Source organism: Herpailurus yagouaroundi, unplaced genomic scaffold (assembly GCF_014898765.1).
Source record: "Herpailurus yagouaroundi ecotype Mexico unplaced genomic scaffold, PumYag 221, whole genome shotgun sequence".
Classification (NCBI taxonomy): Eukaryota; Metazoa; Chordata; class Mammalia; order Carnivora; family Felidae; genus Herpailurus; species Herpailurus yagouaroundi.
This window is the reverse complement of record NW_024412452.1, coordinates 9167820-9181877: the sequence shown is the minus strand read 5'-3', so window position 1 is coordinate 9181877 and position 14058 is coordinate 9167820. Positions and strand designations below refer to the sequence as shown.

Below are 14058 nucleotides of genomic sequence, written 5' to 3'. Positions count from 1 at the left end.
CTCTGTTCACAGGTGACATTGTTGGGCACTTCACACAATCCCACCTTACCTTCCCAGATCCCTACCTGAAAACAGCCACCAGTTTGCCAACCCATTTTGTCACAGAGTTAAAAGTCTATTAGGTGTTAGTTTCCATCCTTGTGGCTATGCAAGTTAGTAGGGTTCATCATACCATCCCATTCAGCATCCTGTAGGGTGCTGAGGTTCCCCAGGGATGAGACAGAGGCGTGAGATGGTCAAACACACACTTTATTTCTGTATGGAGATTCTTTCCAGGATCCCAGGCTGGATAACAGAAACCCCAGGAACGACCCCTGTCCACTTATAGACTCTTCTTGAAAACCAGGTCAATGAGGTCAGCTCCTGAGTCCCCTTTTCCCAGGAGACCTCTTAGTCCTTCCAAGAGAAAGGACATTCCAGTGTGTCTTCAAATTCTGGTGGGGGTGGGGAGGACAAAGATTCCTGCCCTTCAGTTCCTCCCAGAAAGGTCTCCCACCCACCCCTCAAATACTATGATTTGACTGAGTTCGTGATATATGTCTCAGCTCCTTTCTGTGACGAAATGAAGAGGAGGAGGATTGGCACAGTACAAATAACACATTTACAGCAACTGGATCCCACTTTTTGGAAGTAACATAATAAAGATGGCCCCATGATATCTTATATTCTTTTACTACTGAACACTACACCAAGGAAAACCACTTGGGAGATAAACACAGGGTGACACATTTCTATAAAAATGAGACCCATGCACAGTGCAAATCATGGTGTTTCTCACACATGGGAGCTGACAACATTTTAATAAGTTCAATGGAGAATGGGTTAGAGGAAGGCTTGCTGGGCTCTCTCAGTAGGATGTTCTGCCATAGTTGAACTAGCCAGGACCATCCAATATTCTCTCTTCTTATGTGTGGTGTTGATGCTGTCCAACCACATCCCTTCAGTTCCCTTGGTGGCTCTCTTTGCAATGATCTCAGAGAACTCATTGCAAAAGTCTCTCTGAAGGTGCTAGGTTTTGGCTTGATAACCCCTGTTGAGGGTAGGTCTTTAAAATCCTGGTAAGAATGTGCTTCTCAGCTGCCTCCATGCCTGATGGGTAGTCTCGACCCATTAGGACAGGTGAGCTAGCCACAAACCAGTCTGGTAGGTTCCTCAAGAGCAGAGGAGCTTTGTGTCCCCAGCTCAGGGCTAAGCACAGAGCAGGTACTCAACAAATTGTTGAATTCAACTCTAACCTCTTCAACAGAGAGGATGTTCCCAACTCCTAGATACTTTTCTTCTTCTGTATTTTTTATAATCATTCTGGTTCATTATATACCCCTCTGGAATGAATAACATGGTACAGTTTTTATTGGAAGTATGATTAATGCTTTGGGCATTGATTTTTTTTTTTTTTGCCCCTAAATTATGTCTTTCATCCATATGTCTACACTGAAATAACTTTATTTGATTTATTTAATCCTTCCCATGCTGCTCTGCAGAATGTGGCTATTGGGTTATTTTGGCGTATAGTGTTGCTATACAACTTTCTCAGGGCTGCTGATGCCCTGGTAGGGTTATAGCCCTCATGGATAGTAAAGGCTAGAGAGCCTGTGGGCAGCATTTGTCTCTGTCAACACCACAAATGCAGCACATGTGCATCCATTCTTCAAACCACAAGGAAGACATTCATGGATGTTACATGAGACTTCTGCTTTCAGCCACATCTGGACAAAGCACAAATCTGGGAGACATCAAGAAATTGTGTGCTCACCTGCTGGAAACCTCAAAGCTTTGCTGAGACATGAAGGATTAAATTCATGGCTCTTGGTAGACTGACTGTCCTGTGGGGTTGGTGGGTCTTCCCACCCCTTTCAGACAGGAGGCCAGTTAAGCCATGGGGGCAGGAAGGGAGATTCAGAGAATCTGAAGGGAAGATATAAGGTGGCCTCTTCCCACAAGTGGAGCTGCAGGGTCCAGCCTCCTTGCTCACTGGACATCTGAGAATAAAGCTAGAATAACAGAATAAAGCTAAGACTGCATTAGTGCCCCTGCCCTAAGATACCCCAAAAGGCAAGAGCAGGGAGCCCACATGTTTATCTTCCTTGATGGCATCTCCACCTGTGGAATTTGGCCTGCTAACACTTGATGGAGAGATGCAAACTTTGACATGAAGTCCTCTGCTCTGTCAAAGACCAAAACGTTCCAGAAGAAGGAAAATACTCGTGGTTTTAGGATAAATCCGAGCATGTTTGATATGGATATTGACATGTTGTAGCAGTTGCTACTCTCCAGAAACAGGGTACTAAGTCACTAGACTTGCTGTTCTTATTCTATTTGAGATTACCAATTGATAAAACTAACAAAAAACTCATACAATCCTTGAACCACTGAATGTTAAGAGGAGTACTTAGGTTATCTAGCTCAGCTCCATATTTTACAAATAAGGAAAGAGAGGCTCAGATAGATTAAGTATGGCACAGGCCTCCTGACTCTTGGTCTGTAGCAGACATTAGCTGGCATCACTGGACCTATTTTTCCATACTGGTTGTTCAGGACAGTCCCTGGGGATATAATCCACATGGACCTGAGGCTCTCAATCTCAAGAGGTGTCGATGCACTAAAATATTGAGGTCTCTAAAGGAAGGCATCCATGCTTCCTTTTCATGGATGCTTAGAACACAGAGTTAAACCTTTCCTTTGGATTTTATGTGGTTCCTTCTTTTGTTTACCCTGATGAATGAAGGTTGATGTGATGTGCTCCACCAGCTAAAGGAGAATAATGTGAGCACGACTATGGACAACTTCACTGAAGTTTATGGAGGCTCCAGGCAAATCCAGGTGCTGCAGGATTCATCCCTAAATGAGCCCCCACATATAACCAAAGTTAATTTTAGAATCATGGAAGAGATTTAGGGGAAATCAAGTCCAACCCTGCCATTTTACAAGCTCAGAGAAGTTCAGCAATTTGCCTTGGGTCACACAGCATGGGGGATATCAAAGTCACAGAAGAATCCAGATTTTTTTTTAAACTCAGGATTGGATGTTTTCCCTAAAAAATTCTGAACTTTTTCACAAACCCCAGGGTTAGGGAATTTCTGATGGTTTCTAGATCAAGGCATTCTCCATGCATGAAGTGAAGCAAGACAAAAATGGTGGTGGCTGCTCCTGCTGAAGACCTGCGGTCTAGGAGAGCATGTTGGAGTAGAAGCTGAAGCTCTCTGTCATGGTCTTGGAGTTGCTGCGAGAGGAGCCATTGGAGGTCAGATCCAGGGACGAGGGTGTGGTCTTGGGACCATCCTCCAGCTCCTCCTCGTGGGCCCCCACCACTGTGGAGATGGTGGTCTCCAGGCGGCTGACTTTATACACGCTGCCCTGGGTTTGGAGGTACCGGGTGGATTTCATTTCGAGCCCCTCATAGTCGCCGGCACTGATAAACGGGCAGCACCGGAAGGCATGCTTGAAGCCCAGGCGGAACCTGGAGAGACAGAAGATGGGAGAGGTGACCCTTTGGGACAGTCTGCTTCCAGAGGGCATTGTCACCACTATGTCAGCTCTTTAACACATAGACAAGCCTAAGTATGACTCTCTGTTGTTATTGTTATTATTATTATTATTTAAAGCTTATTTATTTTGAGAGAGAGAGAGCAGGGGACGGACAGAGAAAGAGGGAAAGAAAGAATCTCAAGCAGGCTCCACACTGTTGGTGCAGAGCCTGATGTGGGGCTTGAACTCATAAACTGTGAGATCATGACCTGAGCCGAAATCAAGAGTCTGACACTTAACTGACTCAGCCACCCAGGCACCCCAATGACCACTGACTGAGCCACCCAGGCACCCCGATGACCACCATTCCTGACGGGCTCTCCCTTCTCTTGCTTGTCTAAGGTTGGCTTCTTCTGCCAGAACAGCTCTCCTGATCAGTGTGACTAAATAAGGGCCTTCCAGGCACTGATTCCCCTTTGCTTACCCTGTCCTGCTGGAACTGCTAGAAGAAACTGGGTAAAGCTGCCCAAATTGTATGATGAGATGAGATGGAAAGAGGAAAGTGAGAGGCCAGTGAAGGGAAAAGATGCCCTATGGAGAATGGTATTCTACGGCCATTAATCTCTCTTTGTGTGTTACTCTCCCTGTCTCTCCCCCCCCCCCCCAGCCACACACCCCACTGCATGCACAGCCCCCTGTGCATGGATCCACAGGGCAGAGGGAACAAAATCACAGGCCATGAACTAGATCCAGCTTTCAGGCCTGTTTATATGCATCAATAACAGAGGTTTGTTTTTTTTTAATGTGCACCCCTACCCCCACTAACTTAGTTGCCAATATCCAAAAGTCAGAAGATTCACACAAAAGTATGGATGTCTGGTTCTTCTTGGAGAAGAAAAACAAAGTCCACTTTGGGCTCATAAAGCTGCATGGCAATAATTAGTAGGGATGGAGTAGTGTGGTCTTTTTGCTGCAGTCCCTCCCACCCCCTCTTGTCTCACAAAGATTTTGCTCATTTAGGTTGGCTGTTTGGCTGCTATAGAGACAAATGATCTTGTCCCTGGAGAGAGAGTGGGGGATGAGGTCCTCACCTGTCATTGAGGCAGCAGTAGATGATAGGGTTGTACATGGTGGAGCTCATGGCCAGCCACATGATGGCCAGGTAGACCTGCTGAATAAACTTCTCAAGGTAGAGATCAGGGTTGATGTAGGGCAAGAGGAAGAAGATGTGGAATGGCAGCCAGCAGATGGCAAAGGTGCACACCACGACGATCATCATCTTGACCACCTGGCAAGAGGGTGGGGCAGGTGAGGTCACCACCACAGCCAACTTTTCTCACAGCTACTTTCTCTCTCCTCCCATGCCCCTCACCGCACACAGTGCGGTGTGTGGTGGGAAGTGTCTATAATAACCCCTTTCGAGGAGGAGACAGGACCATTTATATGTGGTATCAAAGGACTTTGATTATATCAGTAGTTCTCAGAGTGTGGCTCCGGGACCAGCTTTGTAACCATCATTTGGGATTTGTCAGAAATGAGAATTCTTGGACCCCATCCCATACTTACAGAATCAGAAACCCTGGGGGTGAGACCCAGAATTCTGGTTTGACAAGCCCTTCAGATGACTCTGAAACACAGTCATGTTTGAGAACCTCTGTGTGATATGACCCCTCTGGGCAGTGGCTGCAGAAGCCAAGGGAGAGCAGATAATGACCCAGGGGAATGGGTATTCAGTGGGGAGAGACTCAGTAAGGAGGAGGAAGCAGTGAGGGCAGGGGGGTGGGGGAAGGTGGAGAGGAGGGGCCAGGGTAGTATCAGGGGAAAGAAGAGGAAGGGAGGCATCTGGACAGCTGCAGCTAGGGAGCACCAGATGGTTAAAAGGGATTTAAAAGGTTTTTTATAAATAGTGAGTAATGTGACCCACTGTTTCTGTTCTCCATCACTAGTTTTGTTCCTTTTAATACTTTTTGATGTTTGAACCAAGTGAATGTATTATTTTGTCAAACTTTAATAATAAAAGAGGACTTAACTCTTCAATGCATTTGTAGTTAAGTGTGTGTGTGTGTGTGTGTGTGTGTGTGTGTGTGTGTGTGTTAATGGCTTGACAGGTTGCAATTACTCTTAAGGCAAGAAAGAAGTGGCTCTTGCCTATACAGGCAGGCCTAGGTTACAAATACAACCAAGAAAGATCTCTTCCCTCCTCTGTCCCACATCTCCTCTCCTCCTTCCACTGTTCCACAGACCCAGGGACGTTTTGTGCCTGCTGCCTCTGGGCCTCCTGAGGCTCTGAGGCTCATATGCTTGCCAGCCTGAGCCAGGGCGGGTTAGGTGCTGCTTGCTCTTTGCTTACCTTGCGCTTGGCAGAGACCTGCTCATGGTAACGGTCAGAGGAGTCCCCAGGGATCTCGCTGGCCCACAGTGTGATTCCCACAACAGTGTACGCATAGCCAATCACCAGCAAGGGGAGGAAGTAGATCAGCACAGTTACGCAGATGTGGTAACTGCAACAGGAAGGATGGGAGGGTTCAGTCTAAGGACAGGGATGGTCAAGGCTTGCCAACCACCTTTCTCAGCATTTGCCATTAATGAGCTTGGATGATAAGGCACAGCATGGAGTCTGGCCACCTGCATTGGGTGGTTGGCTGATATATGAATGGATAAACTAGAGAAAGCAAATCTCTTCAACTTAGGTTTTTCTTGTGGACTTTTTCCATAATAGAGATTCCTGTTGAGATTGAAGAGAAGAAAAAACATTGATGAAAGGGAACTGAATCTGTTGTATACTTATGACGACAATTTCAGTGGAGGGTAAGTTCAATATTGCTTACATTCCCCCTCCAAAAAAAATGCAACCTTAGGCTGCATTAATAAAAGTGTATTCTCTAGAATGCAGGAGGTGTTTGTACCGCTCGGTTAATTCCAGTCAGATTACATTTAGGCTGGGCTTTTGTGCAGGAGTGTAGACAAACTTGTACATTCAGGTGAGAACCACTAGGTGGCTAGTGAGCTCTCATTCTTTCTGTAGGACAAGTGGATTCACAGGTATAAGAATAATTAGCTTGGAGGAGAGAAACAAAATTTATCCTAGAACTAGGATCAGTGGGTGAAAGCCACAAAGTGTAAGCCAATTCTAATCCTGGCCCTTAAAAATATATCTGCAAATGGAAGCTTCCTGGGTCTCTGGGTTACAGCTTGCAAAATAGATACCAATTGACTTGAGTTTGACTGGGACAAATTGACATGGGCAGGAAATAAGCTTTTGCAGTATTAAACCACTGAGAATTTTTTCTCCAAGATTTTATCTAAATTCAAGTTAGTTAACACATAGTGTAGCATTGGTTTCAGGAGTGGGATTTAGTGATTCATCACTTACATACAACACCCAGTGCTCATCACAACAAGGCCCCTTCTTAGTACCCATCACCCATTTAGCCCATCCCCAACCTCCCCTCCAGCAACTCTCAGTTTGTTCTCTGTAATTAAGAGTCTCATGGTTTGCCTCCCTCTCTGTTTTTATCTAATTTCTGCTTCCCTTCTCCCATGTTCACCTGTTTTGTTTCTTAAGTTCCACATGTGAGTGAAATCATATGATATTTTTCTTTCTTTGACTGACTTATTTCACTTAGCTATAATACACTATAATATACTGTAGTTCCATTAACATCATTGCAAATGGCAAGATTTCATTCTTTTTGTTGGCTGAGTAGTATATACATACCATATCTTCTTTATCCATTCATTAGTCAATGGACATTTGGGCTCTTTCCATAATTTGGCTATTGTTGATAAATTACTGAGATTTTGATATTTGTTGCAAAAACATAACTTATTCTATTTTGTTTAAGGCAAGTGTCCTTCTAAGTAGGATGCTCAAATAATTTTTTTAATTTTGAGAAAGGATATTTTTCTCAGTGAGTACTTTGTATATCTGGTTAGTTATAGCCCTTGTCTCCTGATGTGAGTTTAATGGAGAAGATCCATTAGTAGTAATAGTAGTAATAATAGTGGGAACAGCTAATATTTTAGGGAGTTCACTCTAGATCACTATGTTGATAATAATATTAATGATAGTATTAATAGCAGAAACGATAGTTAGATTTTATTTAGTGAAGAGCACAATGCCACTCACTTTACCATTATTCTTATTTAATCCTCAAAAAAATGATTAGGCGTGTACTATCATAATCCCATTCTGTAGATGAGGAAACTGAAGTTAAGAATTTAATTAACTTTCCCAAATTCACAGCAGGTAAAAAGAGGAGGGTGGGATAAGAAGGCAAGACTGTGACCCCAGAACCAGCTTTTTGTCACTGGAGAAAAGTCATCCAGTGATGACTCTGTTTATGCTTATTCTCTGAAATGATTTTTTTTCCAATAAAGAAAACCTACTTATTCATTTAATTTCTCTTTATCGGTACTATGTTTTCAATTACTTCTTTGCAAAGCTCCACAGTTTTACTTATTCAGCTTCCTGTGAATATTAAAATCTGCAACTTGAAGACACTCGAAGAGCTCTTAAATAATGCACAACAGCTTCAGCAAAGCAGGGTGCTGAGTGCATCTGTTTTGTGCAGACAGGCTGCTCCAACAGTCTCAACAAGCTGTTAAGGTCCCCCTTGATTGTCACCTCCTCTGGGAGCCTCTGGGTTCTCCAGTCACCATGGCAGTGAGTGCATACTGAGTTTCCTACCTGATCTCAACCTCTCCCCCGATTGCTGTACTTATCCCTTGGATATAAGGGGACAGGGAGACCCTGGGAACCTTCAGGATACACCTGCTTCTCCTACCTGGAAGAATAGTCTTAACTTATGCAAACCGATACTTGGTTGATGATCAAAACACATTAGTTGAGCTTTGTGGGGCCAGTGCCTCAGAGTGCTGAGCATCTATATGGGAGTCAGGGACATGATGGAAGGACACTGCAGTCCAGTCACCGGTGCTCCTAACCCTGGACCAGTGTATCCCAAACTTGAGCCAGCTTCAGAATCACCTGGGGGAGCTTGTACAAACACAAAGGGCTGGACCCCACCTAGACTTTCCCACTTAACAAATCTGGGGTGGGCTTGAGAATCTGCTTTCATAACAAATTCCCAGTTCATGCTGCTGCTGGTCCAGGTTCAGACTTTGAGAAACACTGTCCTAAACCAATGGTTCTTGAGCCCGGAATCACATGAGAATCACCAGGGGAGCTTTTAAAATGATCAGTGCTCAGAGACACATTAAATTGGCCTTGATTGTAGAAGCAGGAAACCACAGCTGAGAAAAATTTCCCAAGTCATTCTTGCATATGGTTAGCACTGAGAAGCACTGTTTCAGGTCCAAGTCTGCAAGCCTGTTGGAACCCCATTGTTTGAGATTTTATGACTTCACTAAGATGTGGTTAACCATATTTTTTAGTTTCTGTATCTGATGCTTTGAGGTCTAGGCCTTGTTGACCTGGAAAGGACTGTGCCTCCTTGGGTTAGTTAATTCCTAGAGATAACTCCTGCTAGTGTGCCTTTCCTATGCAAACTAACCAACCCAGGGCCTATACTCCCCACCCACTTGTTTTCTCAGGGGCTCTTACACTGTGGGATGCTATCCAGCTGCCATGGTCACCCCAGGGCCACTTCAGACAGTCAGGGCACAGAGCTCATGGAAATGATTCAAACTAGCCAATTCTAAGCCTATTTATCCTGCCTCACCCATTCCTTCTCTGGAAACACAATAAAAGCCTTCCTGAAGTCTCCTGCTCTCTCTCTCTGCCCATGGCCCTATGTGGCGCACTTGCCCCTTTGTCCTGGGAACTATGAGTAATAAACTATCTTTTCAATGGCAATCATGTCCTTATCTGTTGGCCTCACCATACTTGAATAGAATATAAAACATACACTTTTTAAAAAAATTTTTTTTCAACGTTTTTATTTATTTTTGGGACAGAGAGAGACAGAGCATGAACGGGGGAGGGGCAGAGAGAGAGGGAGACACAGAATCGGAAACAGGCTCCAGGCTCCGAGCCATCAGCCCAGAGCCTGACGCGGGGCTCGAACTCACGGGCCGTGAGATCGTGACCTGGCTGAAGTCGGACGCTTAACCGACTGCGCCACCCAGGTGCCCCATCACAATAAACTTAATTTAAAAAATCCATGAGAAAATTCTAGTGAAGCTGGGGTCTTACATCTCCAGATGAGTAGTTTTCTGCTCCCTTTGGGAGCCCCTCAACAATCTCCCTCCCTCCCTCCCAAATCATAAAAAAACAAACAAACCTGTAGGTTTGATTCTTGGATGGGATCAAAGGTAAAATGTATCCTCCTAAATCTTGCTCAGATAAGCCCCTTTTGCCTAGAAATTGCAAGTACTTGGGATGCCTGAGTAGTTCGGTTAAGCGGCTGACTTTGGCTCAGGTCATGATCTCATGGTTTATGAGTTTGAGCCCTGCATCTGGCTGTCTGTTGTCAGTGCAGAGCCTGCTTTGGATCCTCTGTCCCCTCTCCTCTCTCTGCCCCTCCCCCAACTTGTGCGTGCATGTGCACGCGCTCTTTCTCGCTCTCTCTTTCAAAAATAAACAAAAAATAAAAAATAAAAAAAGAATTGCAAATACTCAATCCAAAAAATGTCCAAGTTACTAAAAATTCTAAATGACTTTACATTAAAAAAGTTCAAAAAAATTCTAAGGTCAAATGAATGAAATTCCATCATTAGAAAAAATGAAAATAAATACATTTCTTCCATCTTGACACCTTCTTGAAGAAATTTTACCATATTCTTGTAGTTAACTGGAGATAATCCTGTTTTGTAATTTTTTTTCCATAATCATTGTTTTAGAGAGCCAGCCAATGGAATTTCGTGTAATCTTATTATGTGAGGCTCCATGCTTTTTTTTTTTTTTTATTCTCCAATCTGATATTCCTAGGTTCCTGCCAGGCAGGGTTTAATCAGCTCTCAGAGTTAGTATCCGCCTTGAGAGAAGAGAAGAAGGGGTCAGGGGTGCATCTGAAGTGAGTGAGAGAAAGGACCAGGAGTGACAGCAAGAGGCTGTGACAGCAGGGGTGGCTTGGTTCCCACTTGATGAGATATGTCTGTGGATTCCGATCATTAAATTCTGCCAGTGGATTTACCGGTACCCTCGGAAGGCAAGTGCATGCAACAACCTCCTACCTTTGTTCCCTCCAGGTCACCCCTCTAGAAGCGGCACACATTACAAGATAAAATTGCTATATACAGACTGTGTCACCCCAAATCCTGCAGATTCGCCTGTCCTTAATGCCGTAATGCTCACTACTCCAGGTTTACTAACGTCTCACTATCTGGAGTCACTCGTTGCTCAAGCACCAACAGTTCCAGTCTCTGAAATAGTCCTCAGCATCTGAAATCAGATAGATGGGTTTATTAAATAGTATCCAGTGTGTCTTCTAATGCACTTCATGGAGGCTCTAGGTGCCCTGAGGTGGGGGAGGAAGGGAGACAAGAGGGCAGAGCTCTGGGGTTCCTGCTGTCCCTCTAACAAGCAACTCTGCTGGGTTTATATGTGGCTTTCTGTGGATCAGGTTGTTAGGTGGTGGTGGTGGGAGATTTCAGCTGTCACAGAAAGGTGGATGAGCACTGCTGTGCTTATCTAATTCAATGCGTTAACCCTCATTCATTGTGTCAGCCTTCTCTACAGTTTCCACACCATGTAATCAGTCCCTTACTTCTTGAATACCCCCTGTGATGTGCTGCTCACTAGCTATAAAGCCAGTGCCATCGGCAATACCTGGAGCTTGTTAGAGACGAAGATTCTCAGTCCCCACCCTGGATGGGCCAAATCGGAAAATGTGTACTTTAATAAGACTTTCTGGTGATTCATGTGCAAGTTCAAGTTTGAAGCACAGTGCTCTCCATCTTGGCTGCACACTGGAATCACCTGGGGAATGTTGAAAACTTCCAGTGTGTGGTTTCCAGTCTCAGCTTCTGACTTAAGACTGGCCTGCAGTGCTGCCTGAGCATCAGAGTGTCAGAAGCTCTCCAGAGGGTTCTCCTTGTGGCTGGGGCTGAGAGTCATCGTTGTTGAGCCTACTCCTGCTGGCAGCTGTGACTGATGTCGTTCCTTCTTAAACTAAGAACCTGTGGCCCGGTAGCTTTCACTACATCCTATGTCACAGGCAACAAGCTGAACCTGCCTCCTGGGATGGTCCTGCCAACTTGAGATAACCAGGAACACGCCTGAGCCCTCTTTGTATCTCGGACTTGTGGGGCCACCCCTTGATAGACATGAGCTGAGCAGTACCCCCTTCCTGCCCTTCCTTGAGCAGCCCTCAGGCTGTCTCTTCCTCAAGCACAGTGCTATATGCCTGCTTGACTTTTTACTTCCTTCCAAAAAATTATCTTCTTTGCAGATAAATGTGGTTTCTTTCTAGTAAAAGAAAAAAAAATCCATATATTTTTTTGCTCACTTTCACTTCTAGGCATTAGACCAAATCCCAAAGCTCTTGCAGTCCTATTGGAGACAGAAAGAAACTGCAGTCTACTAATTCATAAATTCTGTGGCCCTGTGTGAGGAGTCCAAGCCTCTGTTCCCATTACCAGGAGCTCAGTCTTTGGGGGACACAGAGAAGTGCCAAAGAATGTAATATGGGAAGTGACTGACAGTGGTTACCTCTTCAAGTGGAGTGGAGACACTGAGAAAGGCGTCAGGGGCCTTTATAAATATATATAAAATATAAAAAATATATACATATGTAAACAAGTTTTAAAATTACCCTGAAAACAGTAGGCATTTTGTTACTAAGTGCATGGAGAATAATGGGAATGCAGAAGTGAGACTCTCAACCAATCCAATCAGGGAAGCTTCCTGCAGGAGGTGTGCTTGGCCACGCCCTGATATGTGTGCAGGAGGTGGGCACTACAGGTGGTGAAAACAGCAAGTGCAAAGGCACCGAGGGAGGACCTTGGCATGATGCGGTGCTGTGCTGTGACTCAGACTAATGGAACATGGCTGTGTGAGGAAGTATCAGGAGACTTAGACAGAAAGGTAGACAGAGGACAAATCATGAAGTGCATTTTATGACATGCTGGAGAGTTTATAATGTATTTTGAAGTTGATGGGAAATCACAAAATGGTTTTAAACAGGGAGTGACATGATCAGATACTTGTGCTCTGGCCACAGTGGGGCTTGGATGGAGGCAGGAAAGGCTAGAGGCACCAGCCTTTAGGAAGCTGTGCAAGGAGCCAGGCTGGAAGCGGCAATGACCTGAGCTAGAGCCATGGCAGACTGGATGGATGGGGAGGAGAGGAAGACCCCAAGGGGTGCTGTGGCTAGGAGGAAAAGCTGGTGGGCTTGGCTGCCATTTGGCACTTTAGCTGGGTTTCTGGCCTGTGTGAATGGGGGAGAGTGAGGCTGACTGTTGCAGGTATGGGGACCCGGGAGGAGGAGCAGGTTTGTTGGGGAGGTCAGCAAGCTGACATTTGGACATGCTGACCTTCAGGGCAAGCAGTTGAATGTCTGAATCTGGCTGGAACTAGGACAAGAGGCCTGGGTGGAGATTAGATTTGGATCCCTTGGGTATCCCCAAACCCTGAGAAGATGAGGGGAGAGAGGGGCTGGCAGAGGAGGCCCACATGAGGATGAGCCCAGGACAGGAGGGAAGTAGGAGAGTGAGGGGTGGGAGGTGCAGGGCGGGGAGGGAGAGTCCAGGGACTGGTGGAGCCTGCCTGGGGGAGGAGTGTTGGCAGGCGGAGGCGGGATGAGGACAGGAACTTGCTCTGTGGTTTTAGAAATAGGAGGTCATGGGCAGATTCCATTTTTATGGTGTGGTCAGCGATGATTAGAGCAGGTGGGCCAGCTGATGGGGAGTGAGGAGTGGGGGCAGTAAGTGGGAGCTCCATTCCTAAACTGCTGGGTCACAAAAGGGAGGGAGAGGTCAGGGGACAGAGAAAGACATTTGCATGGGATAACAAAGCCCTCGTGTACCCTCCCCTGCTTGTGACCAGTCTACCCTGGGATATAGAGATGTGAGGACATGTCCTCTCTGTCCTTGAGAGAGGGCTGGGATCATACTCCCATCAACTGCATCCAGGCATAAACTTGGGGCAGAAATGCCCCCAGGTCAACCTCTTTCAGGATGTGCTGACCAATCAAGGCAGATGCTCAAGTGTATTCATTTAATTCACAGAAAAATTGGGTTCCCCAGATTCCTACCCCCAAATGGTGCTGCCTCCTGAAGGCAGTGGCTCAGCTCCTGCCAGTGAACAAGAGGAATAAAACATATGTTTTTCTGCAGTCATTATCCAAACCACGCAAGTCAGAATTTTGATGTGTTCTTCTCCAGGCTCCTTTTTATGTTTTATCTGCTTCATTAGATGCTATGGTCCTTGGAGACAGAGCCCAGCGGTGTCCCTCTTTAATCACCCTTGCAGAACTGGCCCCAAGGAAACTCTTCATAGAAAGATACCGTCTCAGGCTTGGAAGGACATTAGAATTCTCACCTGCTCCATACCCACAGCCAGCAAGAAGCCCCCCTGAGGGCATCCTCTTGAATACCCTGCAGGCACAGAGCCCCAGGCCTGACCATTTCCCATTTCTTCATTTTTCTTTCTTTCTTTCTTTCTTTCTTTCTTTCTTTCTTTCTTTCTTT

General features: G+C 45.5%; 1 protein-coding gene across 1 annotated transcript in view; it reads right to left on the bottom strand.

Annotated features, from left to right (window-relative positions):
- Nucleotides 1-228: 228 nt before the first annotated feature.
- Nucleotides 229-14058, bottom strand: part of TACR1 (tachykinin receptor 1) — a 149797-nt gene continuing 135967 nt past the window's right edge. Inside the window, exons 3-5 of the mRNA XM_040458405.1 lie at nucleotides 5816-5966; nucleotides 4557-4753; nucleotides 229-3457 (exon numbers count right to left, since the gene is read on the bottom strand). Of these exons, the coding sequence (XP_040314339.1) occupies nucleotides 3166-3457; nucleotides 4557-4753; nucleotides 5816-5966 (640 nt within the window). The 3' untranslated portion in view covers nucleotides 229-3165. The remainder of the gene's footprint in view (nucleotides 3458-4556; nucleotides 4754-5815; nucleotides 5967-14058) is intronic.